General features: G+C 41.7%; 2 protein-coding genes and 1 long non-coding RNA gene across 51 annotated transcripts in view; 1 reads left to right on the top strand and 2 right to left on the bottom strand.

The window, feature by feature from the left end:
- Positions 1 to 15,918, bottom strand: part of SLC2A8 (solute carrier family 2 member 8) — a 92,195-nt gene extending 76,277 nt beyond the window's left edge. For 3 of the 27 annotated variants that reach the window (XM_078849167.1, XM_073314508.2, XM_073314507.2), the window contains exon 1: positions 14,534 to 15,916. The gene's annotated coding sequence lies outside the window, so the exon portion shown is untranslated. Of the gene's footprint in view, positions 1 to 1,856; positions 1,911 to 5,216; positions 5,308 to 11,867; positions 12,099 to 14,533 lie in introns of all 27 variants that reach the window. The other 24 variants (XM_078849160.1, XM_078849163.1, XM_078849164.1 and 21 more) reach the window with 21 other exon arrangements.
- On the top strand, positions 14,839 to 19,942 carry LOC140899441 (uncharacterized). Its single transcript, XR_012155324.1, has 3 exons — positions 14,839 to 14,989; positions 16,337 to 16,695; positions 18,768 to 19,942. It is a non-coding gene; the product is annotated as an uncharacterized LOC140899441 (long non-coding RNA).
- Positions 19,943 to 21,565: 1,623 nt separating this feature from the next.
- The window catches only part of RALGPS1 (Ral GEF with PH domain and SH3 binding motif 1), a 400,445-nt gene continuing 397,721 nt past the window's right edge, over positions 21,566 to 24,289 (bottom strand). For all 23 annotated transcript variants that reach the window (XM_073315016.2, XM_073315015.2, XM_078849159.1 and 20 more), the window contains one exon: positions 21,566 to 24,205. In XM_073315016.2, coding sequence (XP_073171117.2) covers positions 24,176 to 24,205 — 30 coding nt within the window. In that variant the 3' untranslated portion in view covers positions 21,566 to 24,175. The remainder of the gene's footprint in view (positions 24,206 to 24,289) is intronic.

Below are 24,289 nucleotides of genomic sequence, written 5' to 3'. Positions count from 1 at the left end.
CTTGTCTTCAAGTTGCCATGGTCAGATGTCATTACTGACAATCCCCTTATGCTTGGCCTTTTCCTTATCTAAAGTGGTCTTTACGGCTTCACGGGTTTTACACAGCTTTTTTTTTAACTGGGCAAAGCTGAGACATTTTGGTTCTGGCAAACAGTAAATGTGATTATTGGTAAACACAATATTTACATTACATTTGCTTACTGGTGGGTTGCTAACATTTTTATTTAAAAATTTTTTTTTTTTTTAGGAATTGACATATACACATTGCCCATTATACAGTACTTTGGTCTTATTATTTAATTTATTTTAGATACAAGATTTTAGGGAAATGTCTTTCCTACAGAGCTTTGGAGCAACAGGCAAGGATAAGCACACCCACTTTTGAGGAGTCCACTTGGTACAACCTCTGGTGTTCAATAGCTTCCCTCCCTCCCCAGTCCATTGGCTTGTGGTCTGGGGTAGCCAAAAGGATTCCATGTTCACTATGGGTAGTGGGCTAACTTTTTATATTTTTGCCTTCAGAGCCTGTTGGTATGCGATTTTAATAACAATTCCCCCCATGAAAAGGTCTGGCCTTACTATACTAAAAATGTACTGCATTTATTTGTATTGATAAGTATTAAACAGTGATTCTTTTTTTGCTTTAGCAAGTGTATTAAAACCTTAGTGTTTTTTGATATTACCCTAAAACATTTTGTGTTTTAAGGTGAACAAAGCAAGTATCTGCATTTTATTACATTTTATAGCTATAGCAGTATGTATTTTTTTTATTTGTATTTGTTTTTGTATTAGGCTGTTTTGTAGCTGTGACAAAGAGCTTAATTTATTTTTAATTATTTGTAGGTTTACTGTATTTATAATTTTTGCTTTAAAATTATTTTTTTGTAATATGGTGTCTGCTACTTGAGGAGGTTTTCCTGCAGCATTTGGTACACAACAGTGCTTAGCAACAAGACAAACAACACAAGGTAACACAAAACACAATTTCTATTGTGACAGTAGATTCCTGGTATTTTGGGTTGCTTTTCAGCTGGTGTCAGCTTTGTTTGTTTTTTTTGAAAGACAAAAGAACATGTTTTTACCCCTTTAGGGGTGGCAGATTATTGCTTAAATTTTATTTTTTTTATAAATATTTTTGCTGATTGCAGGCAAAACAGAAGAGTTACCCTCACATTTTCCTGTGATTGTTTATAGGCAGGCCAGATTTCCATGACTTTTACCTTTATTAGTTAGGTAATTTGCATTAACACAGATGCTTTTTGGTTTGCTTTTGGATTTAAAGCCATTAGCAGCTCAGAGACTCTGTCTTAAAAGGAACACATTTAATTTTTAGCAGAGTTTTGAATATTTTTTATTTTTAATTTTTGCTTTTAAAACACACAGCGACTTGAAGACAAAAACACAACCTATTGTGGCTCCCTTTGGCAAAGTGATAGTTTGATTACACAGAGCTATTTTAAGGCTTAGTGTGGGGCACGGTCTTCCTCTCTTTTACTACAGCTTTTATTTGCTATTTTGTTATTAAAAAACAGATTAAATTTTTTTTAAAATGTTTTGGTTTTGCTTGCCCTGCTGCAGCCATGACTTTGGTTTTTATTTTAAACAGTTTAAATTTTATAAAGCATTGAGTTACCTTAAGGTTTGAATGCTAAATACCAAAGTTAAACAACACTAGTTACCTGTGTCTGGCAAAAGTATTACTTGGTTTTGCAACTTTGAATGGAAGATTCAAATGGATTTTAGTGGTATTATTTAAAACAACACCAATGTATTTTAAAACCCCAAGAGTGCTTTTTTTAGCAAATTTGACTAACTTGTTTATAGTCAAATGATTTTAATTGAACAGTCTTTTTTACCTGGATTGTTTACAGACCTTCCTTTGGAAAAGGGCCCATTTTCCTTCAGAATAGCTGCAAAGAAACCAAGAAATTTTTTTAAAAATATTTTTACAGCGTTTAACTGATTAATTTTTTTTAGCCTTTGCAGAGTTAACTTTTTACTTTTTTAAAAATTATTTGCTTATTTTTTAAAATGACACCTTCATTAACTCAGATTTTATTATTTTAAGTACTATTTTAGGGATTTGAATTTTTTTATACCTGTACTTACTAGGTTTTTTTTATTTTTTAAGATTTTTAACCTGTTTTTTAATTTTTTTATTTGCTGCTTGTTTGCGCCTGAACCTGTTTTTCTCATTGAACAGTTTCTTTCCATGGGCACAGGCTTCGTTCCATTACTAATTTAGCAAGGAGGGTGGGCTCCTTAATTAGCTGCCACCCCTCCTGGTCCCTTTCCTCTTTACAATTACCCCACGGGGTGCTTTTCTTGTAGTGGGGATGCTGTACATACAACCTTATTTTTCCTTTATGCGCTGGACCTCTCCTCGGTCTTAATGAGGGCCGCTATGGGGGGGGTGCAACAAACATTCAACCACCCTTGGGGATCTTTGCACAGCGGGAAATCAAAGCCCTCACCAGGGTTACCCAAATCATCCCCTGTGAGGCTTGCCACCTGGACCGAACGCACGGCCAACTGACATTTTAACTGCTCAATTTTCTTTTCATGGCGCGCACACTGCCGTTGGGGCATATGCTGAGCACGAATGGTTAGATCTTTGACAAGTCCTTGAAGGACTGGTACTTGCTTAGCCAGTGCTCCCAGGCAGGTGCGTTCTGCTTTTTTCCCCTGGAAGTCCTGTCTCAAGGCTTGCAGCTTATTCTGGGTGTAGACTTGGGTTGCCGCCTGGTACGTGATTTGTGCTTTCAGTTGCTCAATTTCCATTAGCTGTAACACACCTCCCTTCTCCCCAGCTCCGCTTGCTGTCCCAACAACATTTGATACCACATGGCTGCTGCAGTTTAAATTAATTCCACAGCTGCCCCTAGGTTTTTACCCTTCTGCTTTTTATACTTGGCATATAGGTCTAACAAATCCTGCCAAGTCTGCACTCTTTTCTGAAGCTCCGCCACAGAACCTTGGTGAGAGCCTTCTCAAGCCGGGAGAGGTCTTCACCTTCCTTTGAAAGAGGCAGCAGGGTCCCATCCCTCTTTGCTGCCTCCTCCATGGCTCGGGCATCAGGCTCACCTGCCTCCTGACCGGGCAGCTGGGCTACCTTGCCTGCATTCCTTAATGCCTGTACGTCCGGCATTGACCCCCATCATTGATGTCATCACCCACGACTGCGGGACTCCCAAGTCTACAGCTGTACCCTTCTGTTTCCTGAACATGTTGTGACAATTCCTTAGTACAACTTTAAAAATCTTTTAATTACTTGAAATTGCACGTTGCTTACACCGACCGGCACCAGGGCTTACAATGCTCACCCCTCCCCCCCCTTTGAGGGGCCAGAGGAAGAGACGCTAAGCCTCCCTCCATATTACTCTGTCTGATCCCACTGAGGGATACATACACCCCACCGAGGGTACATACACCCCAACTCTGTCCGGTTAGAGCGAGACACCCTATGGTCTCCTCTTCAACGCAGTCATACTACGACTGGGGGTGTACGCACTGAGGATTATTCCCTTGGAGCGAGAATTGCAAAGTTCCCCTCCCATTGCCCGGTACTGCTATGCCCAGGGATAGACCCACCTGCACCCTTCCCCCACCGACCGGGGTGGAGAGAGGAATACTAAACCTCCCTCCGGTTCTCTGTCATGCTACGACTGAGGGTGGGGCACACCTTTAATCATAGAATCCTCAACATGAAATACCAACAGTGCCAGACAGAGCAAACATGAAATACCCGGGGGGGGGGGATAGATACAGGAACACACCATGTGACTAAATTTTAAAGCTTTATTAAGAAAATAATAAAAGAACAGCAGAGCATGCTGGAATCACATCTATGTCACGTAGAGGAAGGAAAAAGCATTCATGCCCGAGCTGTAACCCACTTCCATAATCACACCCAAGCTACCCCAGGCTGGCCAGGCCTGAGCTGTACTGTCAGAACGGGGTGGGGGATGGACGGGAGTTTGTCCTTTGCACAGGTCATTCGGGGGGTCCGCTGCAAAGTTTCCAAATTGTTTCTGCTCTTGGGAGGGTTTTTAAGCCCTGGGGGTCTCTTGGGGGCATCCCCTTCAGAGACCTTTGTTCCCCATGCTCAGTGTACCAGTCCAGACCGGCCTTCGTGGCTTCTTCAGCTTCCCTCAAAACACACCAGCTCCAAGGTCACAAAGGCAGACTGGTGAGTCTCACTGGGCAGCCAACTTTTGCAATTGTGTAATCTCAGTCCTGCAACTTGCTTTGCTTTTGGTTTTATTTTTTACAGCCAGCTGCGGGTTTGGTGGTCGGCAGGCGGAGCAAGGCAGAGACTGTGTTGATTTTTGACCTTGAGGGCAGCGCCGCTTTCTTTTTTATTTTTAGGCCAAGCTGAATTTTTAAATTAACCCTTTTCTTTCCCACCTCGGCCTTCTAAGACCTGCAAAGGAACCTTTTATTTTACTTTTATACCTTTAACCCTTCCCAAAACACTTTGCAATGCCTGCAACAGCATTAGCAACGTACAATACTGATCTGCCTCCCCAGGGGACTTGAGGGAGGGGGCCATTGGGGTGTGACACAGGTGTGGGTTGAGACTCTTCTGTGTGGGGCAATCTGGGTGCGGGCAGCTCAGTAGGGAATCCGGCTATGGGGGGATCTGAATGCACAGGGTCTTGTTGAGGGGTTCTGGGTGCAATGGTAATGGGACTCTGCAGGGGCGGTCCAGGTGAAGGTGGTTGGGGCTCAGCACAGGAGAGGCTGGGTATTGGGTGGATAGAGCTCAGCGGGCAGGTTGGGATCCAGGTGCAGCTGGTTGGGGCTCAGTGGGGTGGGGATCTGGGTGGCTCATCAGGGTGGTCCAGGTGCAGGGGTAGTGGGGCTCATCAGGGGAGTTCTGAGTGCGGAGGGGGGTGGCTCGGTGGGAGGATCTGGGTATGAGGGGGTCTGGATGCATACAGGTTGGGTGGTTGGGGGAACAGCTCCCTGTACCGGGTTCCCTCCCCCTTCAGCTGAGGAGTAATGGGTGCAGGAAATGGGGGGAGAGTTTGCAGAGCTTCCTGCAGTTGGGGGAGAAATCTGGAGGTGGGTCTAACCTGGCCCCAGATGCCATGCAGGGAAGAGGAAGTCCCATTCTCCCCAGCCCAGCTGGGACTAGCAGCTGAGCATGATGCAGGGTAGGAGCCATCAGCCAGGTCTTCCCCAGTACTGTCCCCTGCACCACAGTGATTTACCTCTCTGCTGGCTGTCCTGGGCACCCAAAACACACTGCTGGGGAGGGTTGAATGACAGCTCTTGTGACTTCCCTGTCAGAAAGTCATTTTTCTGTGGGGAAGCAAAGAAATTGGTGGGGGGGGGGTCATAAATTTTGCACATGCACAGTGGGGCAGAATTCCCCCAGGAGTAAATAAAAGAATCATGGGGCCAGAAAAAGAGAGCACAAGCTTCTTGCCAAATGGTGGAGGTATCTAATCCCAAGAGATGGGATGCAGGAGATCCCTGCAGCCCAGATTTTGTGCCTATCTCCAAGAGCTTAGCCCACCCCCCTCAGCTTGGCACCTCCCATTGGCTAGTTTAGGCAAGAAGCTGCCTACTGTGCTAGCTTTTGTGAATCTCATTCTGAGGCACCTCTCTCCTCCCATTTATTCCAGGGCTTGAAGATGCCTAACCTAGGCTTTGTGAATTCCAGTGATTTTTCTAGGCACCTAAAAATTAGGGATGGCGACACTCAACATTGACATGCCTAAATTCCTTTGTTAATCTAGCCCAAATGATTGAAATAAACTGGGTTCCAGAAACCACAGTTCTCATTAAACAGGTGTTGTGGGTATAATCTCACAGAACAGCATCAGTGCAAATCCAGTTAACATTAATAGGAAAATTAGCCACGGGCAAAACAAAACCATTTTCCAAAAACTTTGAGAAAAAACTTTATTTTATGAGTGTATTCGTCTATGAAATTAATAATTTTATTAAATTCACAGACTATTAACTTTAATTCATTATTTTTATAAACACCACGTTGCTTACAAAAATAACAATGACTGTCTGAAAATGTGAGACAATGTGAAATGTCAACTGCCAAAGCTAGCAATTCAGAGATCATATGGCTGCTGGCATAAGGGGAAACTTACAACACTAAATAAAACCACCTCCTTCTATGCTCCTTGTTGAACAAGAAATGCTAAATTGGTTTTAAAGTTCATAGACTGAATTTACATTAACCCATGCAGTCAAACTCACTGGAGTAACGGATGGACTAGAAACAACACAAATCAAAATGGTCATTTTGTTATATTACTTTTTTCGTTATGTTCTATTTCAAAAATTTCCTAATAACATATTACAACGCCTAAAGAAAGAAAATATTAAAACCAAATATTTAACATATTTATTTAAAGACCACCACCTTTAATGATGAAGAGCCCTTAACAGCTATGCTGGGGAAAGTACATTGGGAGTTTTCTTTGTCTTCTTATTTCTAGAAATAGAGCAATACTCTGATCCCTAAATAAATTACATAAACAAGTTGTGTTTCCATAAATATAAGGAAAATGGCTGAGATTATGTACAATGTATTTTCAGCTTCTTTAGAAAAAAAATGATGGGACTAGAGCAAGAGAGAGACACACACATTTAACAATATCATGCCACCATTCTTAACATACTTGCATCACATCATGGCTCACTTATGCTTTTAATTTACAGTAGTTTTTACCATGAGTAGGATTGCTTTTCCAGGTCTTGTTTTCAATGCTGAAAATTACTAATAAACTCGTTTGCCCTTTTACAAATGGGGGCCTTAGGAATGTCTGTAACTGTCCCTTTAAAGGTGTTTCCAATGGCTTCTGAGAACACCTGCAATATATTTTTCATAGTCCATTTGAAGTACTGTTTTTTTTTAGCACTTTGTTAACATTCTTAATCAAAGACAAGTTATATCTCCAGAGGGTTGGATCCCTAGTGAGAAATTTTTTAGGTATGGTGACAAAGTTCCTCCTCTGCCTTGGTGGGTCCTGTGCTTTTTGGAGGATTTGCTTGCTTCAGAGGTTCACGGCAACCCTCAGTTTGGCTGCTTCTGCTGGAGGCTCAAACCTGCCGTCCACTCAGCTAACCTCATCACTGGCCAGCATGGGGGAAACGGAGAACAATCCCCACAGTCTCTGTGTCCCACCTAGTGGGCCTGGGACTGGCCAGATCCCTTTCCAAATTAGACCTTCCCTTCTGGTGTTTCCCACAGCTCTTCCTGTGTCCAATGAGGAGTTGGGGGATGGGGGGAACCTCTAATAGCATTGGCTCACATAGCGAGCATTTTTTTTCCCTACTTGTCCTGACCGGAAACTTTTTCTTTTTTCCTTCTTTCCTCCTCACTTCCCAGTCCACTACTTTTATTCTCCTGTTATCACCTCATCTCCTACCTGGGTCCCATTTCATCCGTAGCTCAGCATCTCTATTCTTCTCCTTCTCTAGCAGCTTTTTTCCAACTGCCCCTTCTGGTGGATTCTGAGCCCCCTCCCCAGCTTGAGTTGCCTTCTCCTTGGCTAAAAGAAAAGGAGTACTTGTGGCACCTTAGAGACTAACCAACGTGAGCTACAGCTCACTTCATCGGATGTGTCCGATGAAGTGAGCTGTAGCTCACGAAAGCTCATGCTCAAATAAATTGGTTAGTCTCTAAGGTGCCACAAGTACTCCTTTTCTTTTTGCGAATACAGACTAACACGGCTGTTACTCTGAAGCCTGGAGAGGCTGCCTGAGACTATTTACCTTAGAGTATAGCTCTCTCGCAGACTGATTGGAGAAGAAAAGGCAAAATCAGGTAAAATTACACTTTCCCACATTAAAAAATAAGGGGTAATCCTGACATTCATAGAATATCAGGGTTGGAAGGGACCTCAGGAGGTCATCTAGTCTAACCCCCTGCTCAAAGCAGGACCAATCCCCAACAAAATCATCCCAGCCAGGGCTTTGTGAAGCCTGACCTTAAAAACTTCTAGGGAAGGAGATTCCACCACCTCCCTAGGTAACGCATTCCAGTGTTTCACCACCCTCGTAGTGAAAAAGTTTTTCCTACTATCCAACCTAAATCTCCCCCACTGCAACTTGAGACCATTACTCCTTGTTCTGTCATCTGCTACCACTGAGAAAAGTCTAGAGCCATCCTCTTTGGAACCCCCTTTCAGGTAGTTGAAAGCAGCTATCAAATCCCCCTTCATTCTTCTCTCCTGAAGACTAAACATCCCCAGTTCCCTCAGCCTCTCCTCATAAGTCATGTGTTCCAGTCCCCTAATCATTTTTGTTGCCCTCCGCTGGACTCTTTCCAATTTTTCCACATCCTTCTTGTAGTGTGGGGCCCAAAACTGGACACAGTACTACAGATGAGGCCTCATCAATGTCGAATAGAGGGGAACGATCACGTCCCTCGATCTGCTGGCAATGCCCCTACTTATACATCCCAAAATGCCATTGGCCTTCTTGGCAACAAGGGCACACTGTTGACTCATATCCAACTTCTCGTCCACTGTAACCCCTAGGTCTTTTTCTGCAGAACTGCTGCTGAGCCATTCGGTCCCTAGTCTATAGCGGTGCATTGGATTCTTCCGTCCTAAGTGCAGGACCCTGCACTTATCCTTGTTGAACCTCATCAGATTTCTTTTGGCCCAATCCTCCAATTTGTCTAGGTCCCTCTGTATCCTATCCCTACCTGCCACCGTATCTACCACTCCTCCTAGTTTAGTATCATCCGCAAAGTTTAGTATCATCCAAAAGTTTAGTATTTTCACAAACAAGGTCAGCTCCCAGACTACTGCACTGGGCAGAAAAGCATGAGGAGGAGGTGACCAGCCCTCTGTGGAGAAAGAAGTGGTTCAGGACTATTTAGAAAAGCTGGACAAGCAGAAGTCCATGGGGCCGGATGCGTTGCATTCGAGAGTGCTAAAGGAGTTGGCGGATGTGATTGCAGGGCCATTGGCCATTATCTTTGAAAACTCATGGCGATCGGGGGAGGTCCCAGATGACTGGAAAAAGGCTAATGTAGTGCCTATCTTTAAAAAAGGGAAGAAGGAGGATCCGGGGAACTACAGGCCAGTCAGCCTCACCTCAGTCCCTGGAAAAATCATGGAGCAGGTCCTCAAAGAATCAATTCTGAAGAGGAGAGGAAAGTGATCAGGAACAGTCAGCATGGATTCAACAAGGGCAAGTCATGCCTGATTAATCTAATTGCCTTCTATGATGAGATAACCGGCTCTGTGGATGAAGGGAAAGCAGTGGACATGTTGTTCCTTGACTTTAGCAAACCTTTTGACACGGTCTCCCACAGTATTCTTGCCAGCAAGTTAAAGAAGTATGGGCTGGATGAATGGACTATAAGGTGGATAGAAAGCTGGCTAGATTGTCGGGCTCAACGGGTAGTGATCAATGGCTCCATGTCTAGTTGGCAGCCTGTATCAAGTGGAGTGCCCCAGGGGTCGGTCCTGGGGCCGGTTTTGTTCAATATCTTCAGAAATGATCTGGAGGATGGTGTGGATTGCACCCTCAGCAAGTTTGCAGATGACACTAAACTGGGAGGAGTGGTAGATACACTGGAGGGTAGGGATAGGATACAGGGGGACCTAGACAAATTGGAGGATTGGGCCAAAAGAAATCTGATGAGGTTCAACAAGGATAAGTGCAGGATCCTGCACTTAGGACGGAAGAATCCAATGCACCGCTATAGACTAGGGACCGAATGGCTAGGCAGCAGTTCTGCGAAAAAGGACCTAGGGGGTGACAGTGGACAAGAAGTCAACAGTGTGCCCTTGTTCCCAAGAAGGCCAATGGCATTTTGGGATATGTAAGTAGGGGCATAGCCAGCAGATCGAGGGATGTGATCGTTCCCCTCTATTCGACATTGGTGAGGCCTCATCTGGAGTACTGTGTCCAGTTTTGGGCCCCACACTACAAGAAGGATGTAGAAAAATTGGAGAGAGTCCAGCGAAGGGCAACAAAAATGATTAGGGGTCTGGAACACATGACTTATGAGGAGAGGCTGAGGGAACTCGGATTGTTTAGTCTGCGGAAGAGAAGAATGAGGGAGGATTTGATAGCTGCTTTCAACTACCTGAGAGGTGGTTCCCAAGAGGATGGTTCTAGACTGTTCTCAGTGGTAGAAGATGACAGGACAAGGAGTAATGGTCTCAAGTTGCAGTGGGGGAGATTTAGGTTGGATATTAGGAAAAACTTTTTCACTACGAGGGTGGTGAAACACTGGAATGCGTTACCTAGGGAGGTGGTGGAATCTCCTTCCCTAGAAGTTTTTAAGGTCAGGCTTCACAAAGCCCTGGCTGGGATGATTTAGTTGGGGATTGGTCCTGCTTTGAGCAGGGGGTTAGACTAGATGACCTCCTGAGGTCCCTTCCAACCCTGATATTCTATGATTCTAAGACAGAGGCAAAAAAAGCATTGAATACATTAGCTTTTTCCACACCCTCTGTCACGAGGTTGCCTCCCTCATTCAGTAAGGGACCCACACTTTCCTTGACTTTCTTCTTGTTGCTAACATACCTGAAGAAACCCTTCTTGTTACTCTTAACATCTCTTGCTAGCTGCAACTCCAGGTGTGATTTGGCCTTCCTGATTTCACTCCTGCAAGCCCAAGCAATATTTTTATACTCATCCCTGGTCATTTGTCCAATCTTCCACTTCTTGTAAGCTTCTTTTTTGTGTTTAAGATCAGCAAGGATTTCACTGTTAAGCCGAGCTGGTCGCCTGCTGTATTTACTATTCTTTCTACACATCGGGATGGTTTGTCCCTGTAACCTCAATAAGGATTCTTTAAAATACAGCCAGCTCTCCTGGACTCCTTTCCCCCTCATGTTATTCTCCCAGGGGATCCTGCCCATCAGTTCTTTGAGGGAGTCAAAGTCTGCTTTTCTGAAGTCCAGGGTCTATATTCTGCTGCTCTCCTTTCTTCCTTGTGTCAGGATCCTGAACTCGACCATTTCATGGTCACTGCCTCCCAGGTTCCCATCCACTTTTGCTTCCCCTACTAATTCTTCCCAGTTTGTGAGCAGCAGGTCAAGAAGAGCTCTGCCCCTAGTTGGTTCCTCTAGCACTGCACCAGAAAATTGTCCCCTACATTTTCCAAAAACATCCTGGATTGCCTGTGCACCGCTGTATTGCTCTCCCAGCAGATATCAGGGTGATTGAAGTCTCCCATGAGAACCAGGGCCTGCGATCTAGTAACTTCTGCGAGTTGCCGGAAGAAAGCCTCGTCCACCTCATCCCCCTGGTCTGGTGGTCTATAGTAGACTCCCACCACGACATCACCCTTGTTGCTCACACTTCTAAACTTAATCCAGAGACTCTCAGGTTTTTCTGCAGTTCCATACTTGAGCTCTGAGCAGTCAGACTGCTCCCTTACATACAGTGCAACTCCCCCACCTTTTCTGCCCTTCCTGAACAGCTTATATCCATCCATGACAGTACTCCAGTCATGTGAGTATTTAAATCCAGCAAATTTAAAATTTACAGAGGAACTACTTTTAACCCAAACATAATTAACTCATATCTATCCTGAAGACCTATTTCTTTCACAACACTTACAAGAAACTAGATGACTAAGCCTTCTGCTTATTTATTCTTTTTTTTAAAATGTAAATTATGTGAGGATGTATTGAATGGTGGAGAATAGGAAGGGGAACTTCATGTGATTAGCTTAAATATAAAAAAACCTCAACAGCAAACATGCAATTACTAATCTATCTCCATCCCCATCACTTTGCTTGTACAGCCTGAGGATCTAGCTGTATCCTCAACCTGGGTCTGCCTTTGTACACTTTTTTGTGTGTGACTGTACAGAGAGACTCTCTTTCTGTGTTTGGGTGCTATCACAAAAAATGGTCACCTACCGCTTGTAACTGTTATTCTTTGAGATGTGTTGCTCATGTCCATTCCAAGTACGTGTGCGCTCGCCGCATGCGCAGTTGCCGGAAGGCTTTCTCCCTAGTGGTACCTGTCGGGTCGGCTCAGGCACCCCCTAGAATCGCGCCTTCATGGCACTGCATATAGGACCCTGCCGACTCGCTGCCTCTCCAGTTCCTTCTTGCCAGATTACTCTGATGAGGGGAAGGCGGGTGGGTCTGGGAATGGACATGAGCAACACATCTCGAATAACAGGTAGAGGTAGGTAACCATTTTTTCTTCTTCGAGAGCTTTCTCATGTCAATTCCAAGTAGGTGACTCCCAAGCCTTAGCTAGGAGGTGGGGTCAGAGTTCATGGACATAATTGTTGCTTTGCAGGCATTGTTACAAAGTATCTTTAAGTTTGTTTTTGTTAATATTTCTGATAGGCCGTAGGATGGGGGAGATAATACCTCATAAAGTAGGAAAGTGCTTCCAAATGACAAACGCTTGCCCGTCCTAAAGCATAACAACTAACACAGAATGGCTGCTTACAAAACAGTTTCACTAAAAGAGTTATCAGCATTCCCCCCTAAAACTCAGGACAGCTTTCTTACCCCCATGGCCTGATCTCTGTGGCTGTGGCTTTTTTTAAAATTTGTTTGTCCTCAGTTTAGATTTTAAAAAACATTAGAAAAGAAGAAAAGTGGGGGAGTGGGTGGGGGGGAGGAAGACTCCTTATCTCTGGTGAAAAACAGCAAACTTTTTTTTACATAAGCTAATTTTTTCTTGTGTTTTTTGTATAAATCCAAACTTTAAAAAGCAATTTTTTTGGTTAATTTTGTTTTTTATTAAAACACATGTAAACTCCCCTCAATTGCCAGTTTTCATATTCTTACCCAGTTGCTGTTTTGGTACTTTAAAAACACTATTTTTAAAAGGATAGGCTAGTATCTTAAGCCTTTTTAGTTCACTAAACATCTACAAAATATCCCTAAGAGGGGCCTTGTTTTGTTACAGCTCAGTCAATACTGCTTTTTCATGTTAAACTTTTAAAAAAACAAACATAATGCTTCAAATAGGCCTCACTGCATACAGAATATCCTAAAAAGGTCATGTTATGTTACATCTCAGTCAGTGCTGTATTTTCATGCTAAATGTTAAAAAAAACCCTTTATATAATGAAACACGGCATGTTTAGCAAGTGTTAAAATTATGGGGGAAAAGTTGAGGGGTGGGGATGTTCGTCACATAGGCTATCTCTCAGCTTCATTTGGTCACAAAGCGATGGTTTTTGTCTTTTACAATCAGTAAATGGAATAAAATACTTGTTATAACATTCACAAAGTATCTTTCAATGCAATCTCACCATTTGTTAAAACTTTAACAGTATTTAAAAAGTTAGGAAAGAAGCAAACTGGAGGGGTGACCCCTAGAGCCTTGCTAAGGCAGACTATAGTGCATGGATCACTGGCCAGCCTAATTAGTCTTATCTGTTTTTTAAATGTAGAGAAAGCCACAGCTCCAGCCTGTGCTGTATTATTTTAATAAAATCTCTGGACCCAAAACAAACACAGGCGCTTGTACCTGTGTCTCAGCACACGCGTTGCAAACATTTAAAAACAAAAATATTCTGATAATGCAACAGAAAAATTCATACTTAAATCTAAAAGTCCTAAAAAAATGGAAGCTTAATATAACTTTCGCATGGATTTGTTAAAAAGTGGGGAGGAAAACAAACTTCTCTCTGATCCATGGGATTACAGAGAGAACCTGTTACTAAGGTTCTGTGGTTTTCACTCTGGGGTGTTTTCTGCGTGCTTTTTCTTTTTTTAATTGAAACACACATGTAAAAATGTTAAATGAAGGGCTCTGTCTTCATATAGGCTTGTCTTTTCAAGTGATTATTCCTTTACAAGCCTTTCACCTCTATTTGTTAAAAACTTTACCAAATTACTTTTATAAACTAACTGGCTGTGGTTTTAACCCTGAGTTAATTTGTTTTTTTATTTTACATTGTTAATAAGATTAGTTACAAAGCAATGTCTTCTTCAGATAACAAAAGGAAATGTTTATTTCAACAAGTATTTGGTATAATTTTGTTTTAAAAGCAGGTCTAGGGCTTTCTTGTTATGTTCTGGCCTTGATCCGCTGTCTCACAGATGCTGTTTTTGCTGACAATGGCTTTGTTGATAAAGCATGCTGATTCAAATTGTTCTTACTAAAAATGATCAATGTTAGTCAAACATAGGGGAAAACTTTTTTTATCACTATACATTACTTTTATAAACAGGTTCTCTGTGTTTTTAACCCTGTGATGTTTCTGCATGCTAATTTTTTATTGAAACACATATGTAAAAGTGCTAAATAAAGAAATATGTCTTCAGAGAGGCTTGTCTTTTAAAGTGTTTATTCCTTTACAAAACTTAATATAACTTTCACTTGCGTTTGTTAAAAAGTGGGGGAAGAAACAAACTTCTCTCTGATCCATTGGTTTACAGAATAAGGGTAATATAAACTGGCTGTTAGTAAGGTCCTATGGTTTTAAACCTGGGGTGTTTCTGCATGCTCTATTTTATTGAAACACACCTGTAAATAAAGGGATGTGTCTTTATATAGGTTTGTCTTTTAAGGTGTTTATCCCTTTACAAGACTTAATATAACTTTTACTTACATTTGTTAAAAAGTTTGGGGATGAAGCAGCCTTCTTATCTCTGATCCACTGACTCACAGATGCTGTTTTTGCTGACAGGGGTTTTGCTGCAGCTTCAAATTGTCCTCACGAAAAAATAACCAATAATAGTCTAAAACGTAGGGGAAAACTTTTAAAAATTGTTTGTTACTAAGGGCTTATGGTTTTAACTTTTATTAAAGCCCCTATGTAAAAGGGGCTACATGGTGGAAAAAGTGCTTGAGGTCTGTTTTTTTAGATAAGAATAAGGCAGTTAAAGTGGGGGCGGAGATGGCTCTTGTTTACAAATTTTGGGACTATAGGATTGGTTCAGGAAAATGAATTCTATGACACTGCTGTAGAACAACATCTGATTGGGCTGACCCAAAGGCGGTGATAACAAGCCTGAGGGGCTGTGAACCTGGGAAGTTGTCTCTTTCCACAGAAACACTTAGAAGGGTAAGATCTCTCTCTGACTCAACCACGTGCTGACTATTTTTGCCCTTTGCAAAGGGGCTTTCTTTTCCCTTTCCTGTTCTCTCTTTTAACCTATCTTTATATGTTTCTCTTATTTAACTCTTTTTAAATGCTCTTTACTTAACCTATCCTTGTATTTAATAGTTTAAATGCTTTTCTATTAACCTCTCTTTATACTTTTTAATATTGCTTACTAAACAGTTTCTGCTTTAGTAAATGCCCTTTTTTGCAATGTGTGTTCTTTTTAAACCTATTTTTCAATATTATTTAATGTTTTGAAATGCTCTTTTCTTAACCTACCCTTATATTTAACATTTTAAATGTTTCTTTCTTAACCAACCTTTATATTTTTACCATGTGCTTACTAAACAGTTTCCTTTATATGTTTCTTTTATTTACCTCTTTTTAGATACTCTTTTGAAGGGCCGAAATCCATATGCTATTAAGTAACAACCTGATATATAAACTGTGTCAGCTCTTTTTACAGGCCTAAAGTCCAGAATTTGGTTAAGAGGCCAGAGGCCTAGCAAACAGTGAACAATATTAGCTAAGAAAGAAAAACAAACAAAAAACAACCTTGGTTTTTGCTAAGATAAGCTTGGTCAGCAAAATGCCAGGTGGGGAATCATAATTGGTAGCTTTATCTAAAAGCTGCAAACAGACCAAAGGAATGAAAGGGGCCCTTTTCTGTAGAAAGGGGTACCTTCCCACACACCAACGTTGAGTTTATGGAAGAGGTTCAAACATGTCAGTATGAGATATAACATCCTCCCTCTCACAAATGTACACCCCTTCTCCAAGCCACTACCAGTGCCTGCCTTAAAAACACAAATAAACAACTAAAAAAAATTTCTATTGCCATATACTTTTCACTGTTTTCTTGTTTTAACCCCCAAGTATGTACCTGTAAACAATCAATGGAGCTACTTCATTCCTATAAATCCCAAATCAGAATTAAACATATACATTTTATACATTGTTTAAAGTACTAATTGTATGTTACTTGTTAACCTAAAACCATGGGCGGAGACATTATGTAATCTTTGACTATTGGCTACTGTGCTTATCTTGTCTTCCTGCTAGACCTATCCAGGTGTTTGGATTTCCCTCCGCCCATGGAAAATCCATATAATCCACTGTAATCAATTGTTTGGCAGTGTCTCTGAGCCTAATAAGCAAAGTAACACTCCACCAGCGCTGTGTGTAATAAACCCACGTGCTTGATTCTACACGTTGTCCATTTTGGTCCTTGATTTTTCTTAACCTACCCTTACATTTAATACACCTGTTACATTTATCTCAAAATTTTTTATTCTTTAATAACTATAGTGAGCCGGTGTGGCTCCCTGCCGCCCCGGAGAGGGACGAGCCCTTCTGGACACCGGAGTGGGCAGAGCTAGGGCTCTGAGCCCACCCCCAGAGGGTCAGGCGGCGCCCCCGAAGTATAAAGGCTCGACCTCAGAACTCACTAGGGAGAGAGCTGCTGGGGAGGCCAGACGCCTCCGACCTGTCCCGCGCCCGCTACCCAGAGGGGTTGCTGGGCCTGCCCCACGCCTGCTACCTGGAGGAGTTGCCAGGCCTGCCCCACGCCAGCTACCCGGAGGAGTTGCTGGGTCTGCCTCTAATCACCTACCTGCCCCGAGGAACCCATGGTGCTGGAGCCCCTGGAGGACACCACTGTGACCCAGGTACCACCCGAGGGGGAGTCTGGAAATAGCCCGGGGGCAGCTGACCCTAGTCTGGCTGCAACACTGCCAGAGCCCATGTCAGTGTGTTGTGGCCAGGATCCCCACTGACCCAGCAGCGGGTCTTCTGCCGCTGCTAGGGCCCCGGGCTGGGATGCAGTGCAGTGGGAGGGGCTGCGTCCCCCCCCGCCACCCAACTCATGGGTGGCAGTCTCCCCCTCTTCCAGGCCCTTTGGGGCCTGGGCTTATTGCTACTATTGTACTGCTACTGCTCAGCCCCTACCTGAGGGCCTGAGCGCCTGACTCATTGTTGCCCAGGGCCTGGGCTCATTGTGCTTATTTCAGTTGCTGCAAGGGCCGCCGAGACAGACTCCCGTGGCAGAACTAATTCCCCATAAACATCAACAGTGTGTAGTGAGCTGGTGTGGCTCCCCGCTGTCCCGGAGAGGGATGAGCCCCGGCTAACCTCTTTACAATAACATACCAAACTAGTCCTTTAAAAATACCTCTCTTTACTCAACCTCACCAAAAATCTCTCTTTTCTTTAATAACTTGCCTCTCTTCTTTAAAAACAAAAATCTTTATTTTTCTTTAAGTTCTCTTTCTATTCTTTAATAATATACCAAACTAGGCCTTTAAAATAATGTCTCCTTACTAAACCTAACCAAACAACCTTTCTTTCCTTTTTTCCTGTAAACCTTACCAAAGCTTTCTTTTTTTAATCTTTAAGCTCTGACTCTATTCCTTCAACCTTTTTCTCATAAAAAAACAACCAAATGCAGCAAAGCACAAGCATGCAACGTTCCCCCTATTCAAACATAAAAAAAAATCATTTTTTTTTAAATGGCCAACAGCGCCAAACCTCGACACCAACGGAAACGGGGAAGGTGGGCAGGACATAGGAGGGTCAGTCCTAGGACCAATCCTGTTCAACTTATTCATAAATGATCTGAAGATAGGGGTAAACAGTGAGGTGGCAAAGTTTGCAGATGATACTAAACTGCTCAAGATAGTTAAGATCAAAGAAGACTGTGAAGAACTTCAAAAAGATCTCACAAAACTAAGTGATTGGGCAACAAAATGGCCAGTGAAATTTAATGTGGATAAATGTAAAGTAATGCACATTGGAAAAAAAACCCCCAACTATACATACAATATGATGGGGGCTAATTTAGCTACAACTAATCAGGAGAAAGATCTTGGAGTCATCGTGGATAGTTCTCTGAAGATGTCCACGCAGTGTGCAGCGGCAGTCAAAAAAGCAAACAGGATGTTAGGAATCATTAAAAAAGGGATAGAGAATAAGATGGAGAATATCTTACTGCCCTTATATAAATCCATGGTACGCCCACATCTTGAATACTGCGAACAGATGTGGTTTCCTCAACTCAAAAAAGATATACTGGCATTAGAAAAGGTTCAGAAAAGGGCAACTAAAATGATTAGGGGTTTGGAACGGGTCCCATATGAGGAGAGATTAAAGAGGCTAGGACTTTTCAACTTTGAAAAGAGGAGACTAAGGGGGGATATGATAGAGGTATATAAAATCATGAGTGGTGTGGAGAAAGTGAATAAGGAAAAGTTATTTACTTGTACCCATAATATAAGAACTAAATGAAAATAATGGGTAGCAGGTTTAAAACAAATAAAAGGAAGTTCTTCTTCACTCAGCGCACAGTCAACCTGTGGAACGCCTTGCCTGAGGAGGTTGTGAAGGCTAGGACTATAACAGGGTTTAAAAGAGAACTGGATAAATTCATGGAGGTTAAGTCCATTAATGGCTATTAGCCAGGATGGGTAAGAAATGGTGTTCCTAGCCTCTGTTTGCCAGAAGCTGGGAATGAGCAACAGAGGATGGATCACTTGATGATTCCCTGTTCTGTTCATTCCCTCTGGGGCACCTGGCATTGGCCACTGTCGGTAGACAGGATACTGGGCTAGATGGACCTTTGGTCTGAGCCAGTATGGCCATTCTTATGTTCTTATAAGCCCTAAATGGGGTGTGGAAACCTGTCAAAAATATATGGTGATGAATACTATCAAGCTGTATACCACTGTTGCTTGTTGTTCCCTAGGTCATGCATGACAGCATCAAAAGCCTTACTGAAGTCAAGATATACCACGTCTACCACTTTCCCCCCATCCACAAGGCTTGCTACCCTGCCAAACTCATGGACTTGTCTCTACTTCTGCGCACAGACAGATCTTAACAAGGGACTACAGAATTTGATCTGTTTATATAAAGCCCTGATTGTACAAAAAAAGAGAGAACAACCTCACATAGATTGGAAGTTTGGAAGGATTTTCCTTGTTCTTTGCCACACATTTTGATCCTGTCACATCTGCTTTATAAATGACTGTAGTTTATGCAACTATAAAGTGTAGTGTCCAACTATGTTATTGTTTAATCACAGACAAAGCACAGTTTGATGTGCTTGACGTGAGAAGTTCTAGTTCATTGTATACTTCAAATCTACTCTTGACAATACATGGTATTGTTAACAATCTGACAGATTCACAACCAAATGCATTTGTTTGTTAAACAATTTTTTTACATTAAGGTATTTAATTAGTGAAACAATCATTATCAATGTAACAAGCTGAAATACAGCAACTTGATACAAGACTGAGGTAACAAAATACTTTGCCAAAAACCTAAAGACTCCCACACAAGGGTTAAAAGTTCAGTGGTTATTATGGGTGAGACAATTCACAAAAGTTATAGAAAGTCTGTACACAAATGGCATGCAGTGGGCTGCTGAAAAATACGGCCAAAAATAGTGCAACAGTGTTCACAAGAAACAAATATAGAAATTGGTTTATATTGTAATGCGACAAATGGATTGTATATTGAAAACTTCTGTTGATGCCTTAATTGAGTGCTAATGGGACAAACATGCATTTTGGCACTGAATTACTTTAAAATTACACACATTAATAAATTAATAATAAATATTGCCTGAAATATATCTAATATCTTCACAAGTCTGAAATTAGTCATCCTGAAAAACAGACTAAAAAGGCCTGTTTTTACAAAACAGCTGAAGTTTTACTGTGCGACTGATAACACTTACAAGGTTTATGATATCCTTTCATAGAGGTGATATTTTAATCAATGTCTATTATTTCAACAGGAGCTTTTAATTCACATTAAAGGTGTCAGATACTGAGTCCCCAAAAAATCAGTAATTATTAGAATTCATACTTTTTGTATTTAACAATAAATGTATTTAAAAATGGATTAAGCTAATACCATCCCTCTACTGTTCTATCATTCTCATTCATTTTATCTTCTCAAAAGCTACAAAGCAATACCACAATTATTGTGATATACTACAAGAATTTCAAGACATATTGCACAAGGCAAAACTACACAATTGCCATGTTCAGCTCTGTTTTACGTAATACTATCTACTCTGCAACTGGTGATCAGCTCAAGCATTCATTTTACCAATTCTTTAAAAACTTTAAAAATGCAAATTACTGAAGGTCTCGAGTAGCATTATTTTGAGGGTTTTGTTCTCTCCACAGACACACAAAAATTACATCCCTGGCACTATGAGAGACTCCTGGATATCAGAGTCACTTTTGTGTGTGTTCTCTCATTCATGCCACAAATAGTTCAGAGCATATCCTGGTTTCACGTTTGAACTCCTATCTTTGTAGGGGTTTGCTATACAGGTGAAGGGACCTGGAGATGTTTGGAACTTCTCTACCATAGAATCATAGAAGATTAGTGTTGGAAGAAACCTTAGGAGGTCATAGTCCAACCCCCTGCTCAAAGCAGGACCAACCCCAGCTAAATCATCCCAGCCAGGGCTTTCTCAAGCTGGGCCTTAAAAACCTCTAAGGATGGAGATTCCACCACCTCCGTAGGTAATCCATTTCAGTGCTTCACCACCCTCCTAGTGAAATAGTTTTCCCTGATATTCAACCTAGACCTCCCCCACCACAACTTGAGATCATTACTCCTTTTTTTGTCATCTGCCACTACTGAGAACAGCCTAGCTCCATCCTTTTTGGAACACCCCTTCAGGTAGTTGAAGGCTACTTTCAAATCCTCCCTTCATGGCCAGCTTCTAAAGGGCTTTTCTTGAGAAAGATTGTTTTCTAAGGATGAAAAAACTCCCTGCCCTGAATAGAATAACACCTAAAATGTTCCACAAGGCTTTGAATTCTACAAGCCCTCAAGATCTAAACAGGTTCCAGCTTTTGCCATTACTAGCCTATCAGTTAACTGTGAGTGTCACTTCAAGGTGAAACTTGGTCCACAGTCTCAGCAGCCACAACATCCATTACTTAATTTGAATTATAAGCACGGTGGAAAAAAATGAAATGAGAATTAGCTGTTTCTCCCCTCCCCCATTACATCTAAAAACAGCTTTAGACATTTCCTTAGCCTCCTAATATGGATGTCAGGTCAGTGACTGTTACAATTTTAAATTAAATTTTATATTTAACAATGACCAAATTGTTCTCTTATTAATGGGATAACTAAGCATTTGCAGAACATTTTGCTGCAAGGATTTCAGTAGGATTTGTGGAACAGGATCCCTGCACAGGGGAATCACCCACATCCCAATAGAGCAGAACAAGATAGATGTAGTTGTTATGGTTTCACCTGGACATGATTGGTGAATAAAAGCACTATGTAAGTACGTTTCAGAGTTCTTGCAGAACCATTAAAATTAGCTGTGTTAAAAATTCTGCTCTGGCAAATGTGCATTTTAAACTTCGATGCTTGAGGCCACAATTTACCAGTACCTATACTGTCCTCATCCTCCTAAACACTCATTTGGTTGGCAATCTGGAAAATACAAGTACACTGTTAATTGTTGGCAATGCATTTATTAGTCCCTCCTCATTTTTTAAATTATGTCACAAGTCCCTTTATAAATCTTTGCCTGCCAATGCCTACGATGGCAAAATGCATACTTATTTAAGAAAACAGTTTGGTTTCTTATCTATCACCTTCCAAATTTATTGTACTAGGTGGGCCACTTTACATTCTTAGCAGTAGCCCTGGAAGCTACAAAACCCTTTATGATCCATTAGGCAAAGTGGGAATTCAGGATGCTTGAATACATGTTATGTATGTCGAGGAAGTGTTGTCTTTAAATATAATTGAAAAAAAGCAACAGCATTGTAAGTGGCATTACATGCTAGCTCTGGCTTAAACACAGAAATCCAAGGACATTTTAGATACAGGCAGCGCTCCAGGGCTCCTGATTAACAGCAGCTCTATTTTATATAAATTCTGCATACGGGGGTGGCAACTTAGATCTTCAGCCTTTACTCTTAGCATTTGAGGGTTTAGGTCAGACATATAATATTACAATAATGCCGTTTCAGATGGTTCAACCCTCTGGCTGCTGCAAAAGATTAGATATGCGTACAGACACACACTCTACACATACATGTACCTATGAATTCATTTGAATGGTAGTCCAGAGAATACCTGCATCCTCAGAAATAGTTTAAATTTATAACTCACCTCTCACCACAACCATCCATGCATCTCTCTGTCTAGGAGAATAATTCAGATGATTTCATTTTCAAATAGTTTGGCAACAGTGACATGCTGATGATAGAATTTCACCAGCATCATCATCTTTAAAAATCCTCTGTGTCAGATCTAACTATTGAAAATTCCATTCTTGGACTACAGATGCTGTTATCAGCTCACTACTACAACTAATTTTTGGCTTGGTAAAAAAGCAAAAAGATATTTTTTGGCCACTCCTCTATCCCACTGAAGATCTCTTGAACCATCAAAGAAGTCTGATGTCAAATCTGTGTGAATTCTGATACTTGCCCTGTCTCTCCCTACAGGAATCAGTAGGAACTATTTTTCTTGTCACTTACCAAGTTTCATTCTCAGGATTGTGACACAGACAGTTAAAAAACATTTTTATATAGTCAACAGAAATTCAGCATTACAAATAAGGTATTTTTGTAAGATAAATTTAAAAAAATCTGCTGTAAAATCAAGATTATGTGAGATCAGCAGAACAGCCCAGTGACTGGGCACTTGTTTTGATGTAGGGCTCTAGTCATCCAAAATTATTTCTGGTCTTTCACGGTCTGCAAGCATGTGGTCGAATCACAGGACTCTCCCACCTAGCTCACCGTTTTGCTCCATTCTTGGGGAGCTGCAGAGTGAGGGTTTTAGGGGCATTGGTCATGGCATTAGAAAGCCTAGCTGAAAGTGAGGTGGGAGCTTTATGCAATGATTCATCCTTGATGGATGAAACCTGAACACTGACCAGCAAAGGGATGTGACTAAAATGTGAAGAATACTGAAATCAAGGTGAGAATAGCAGAAAGCTCCGACCAGCAGGAAGTGCTAAGGCACACCTGGGAAAAGAGAACCAGGTAGTTTCTCCTGGCATAGAAGGGTCTCTTACATGCCAATCAGTCCTGCCTAGATCTCACCTCCATCATGATTTCAGAGGATCAGAGGCCTTCATGACAGCAGTCCTAGTGGCATTATTCTGCCTACCAGGTGATGTGTGCGCACATGCAGGTGCTGAATGGGATTGGGTCACCCACATGAGAGTGGAACAGTGAGTGGAAAGTTCAGCCATTCTGAGGAGTCAGCACTAGGTGGCTGGGAAGATCCAAATACCTGCATCTATGGAGCTAGGGATTTTAGATGAATAGCACCCATAGTAAAGGGGAAAAAAATAAGGCCAATTTATTCTTAGGAGTAAGAAAATCCAAGAAAAGCTGTAACACAAAGTGAATTTAAATAGCAATGGACCCTTCACTCATCTGGGTGTCCCTTTATATTATATTTAAAAGCAGCACATTCAAATGAAAGAAATACTAAATTAAACTATTTATCTTGTGCCAAAATACACATTTCCCAAATAGCTCAAATGCAAACTGCAGAATTGTCCAGAGATTTGATACAAAATCTGAGGCAACCACATTACCAAGCAACTCAGTGCACTTAGGTTATAAAAATGTTGTTCCACAATTTTCTATTCTAATTGACACTTTGCAGCAAGTTAACACTGTCAATCATTTTGTGCATTAGAAAGAACTGAAAACCCAACATGGGCTAAATGTTCTTCAGTCACATAAAGCAGCTTAACAATAAAAAGAACAGTTTAAAAAAGAATAGGCAGAAGATGTGATGCACAGTTTGTGGTCAAACATTAGTCCAGGGCAGTTTGTGACCACAAAGTTAAAGTCAAGGTTTCCAGGATCCTGCATCAGTCAGGACTCATCTTCAGTCTGTCTAAATTGTCTACTTATGTTCAGTGCATGAGACTATATCTGGTCCTAAGGACAACATTCACTTTCTGTTTTTAAAAGCTGTGTCAAAATCACTTTCAAGTTACATAGAAAAGTGCTGAAGTAATCTTGTCTGGGGCAGCTGGCTCACATTAGGGAGCTCCTTCTCCCCTTCTCCTCAGGGAAAGATATTCCCATCCTGCAGTTTGGCACTTGAAGTCACACCACATACTGATGCAAGTTATTCGAATGACATTAGGTTAGCAGGTACCTGGAAGAGAATGTAAATTAGTCAGCAATGTAAAGTTCCTGTGGCAAGGGGAAACTGAAGTGTCAATCTTTGTATTACTATTGC

Source organism: Lepidochelys kempii, chromosome 16, assembly GCF_965140285.1.
Source record: "Lepidochelys kempii isolate rLepKem1 chromosome 16, rLepKem1.hap1, whole genome shotgun sequence".
In the NCBI taxonomy this organism is placed as follows: domain Eukaryota; kingdom Metazoa; phylum Chordata; order Testudines; family Cheloniidae; genus Lepidochelys; species Lepidochelys kempii.
The sequence above is the reverse complement of the archived record's forward strand: the minus strand, read 5'-3'. Positions and strand labels throughout refer to the sequence as shown.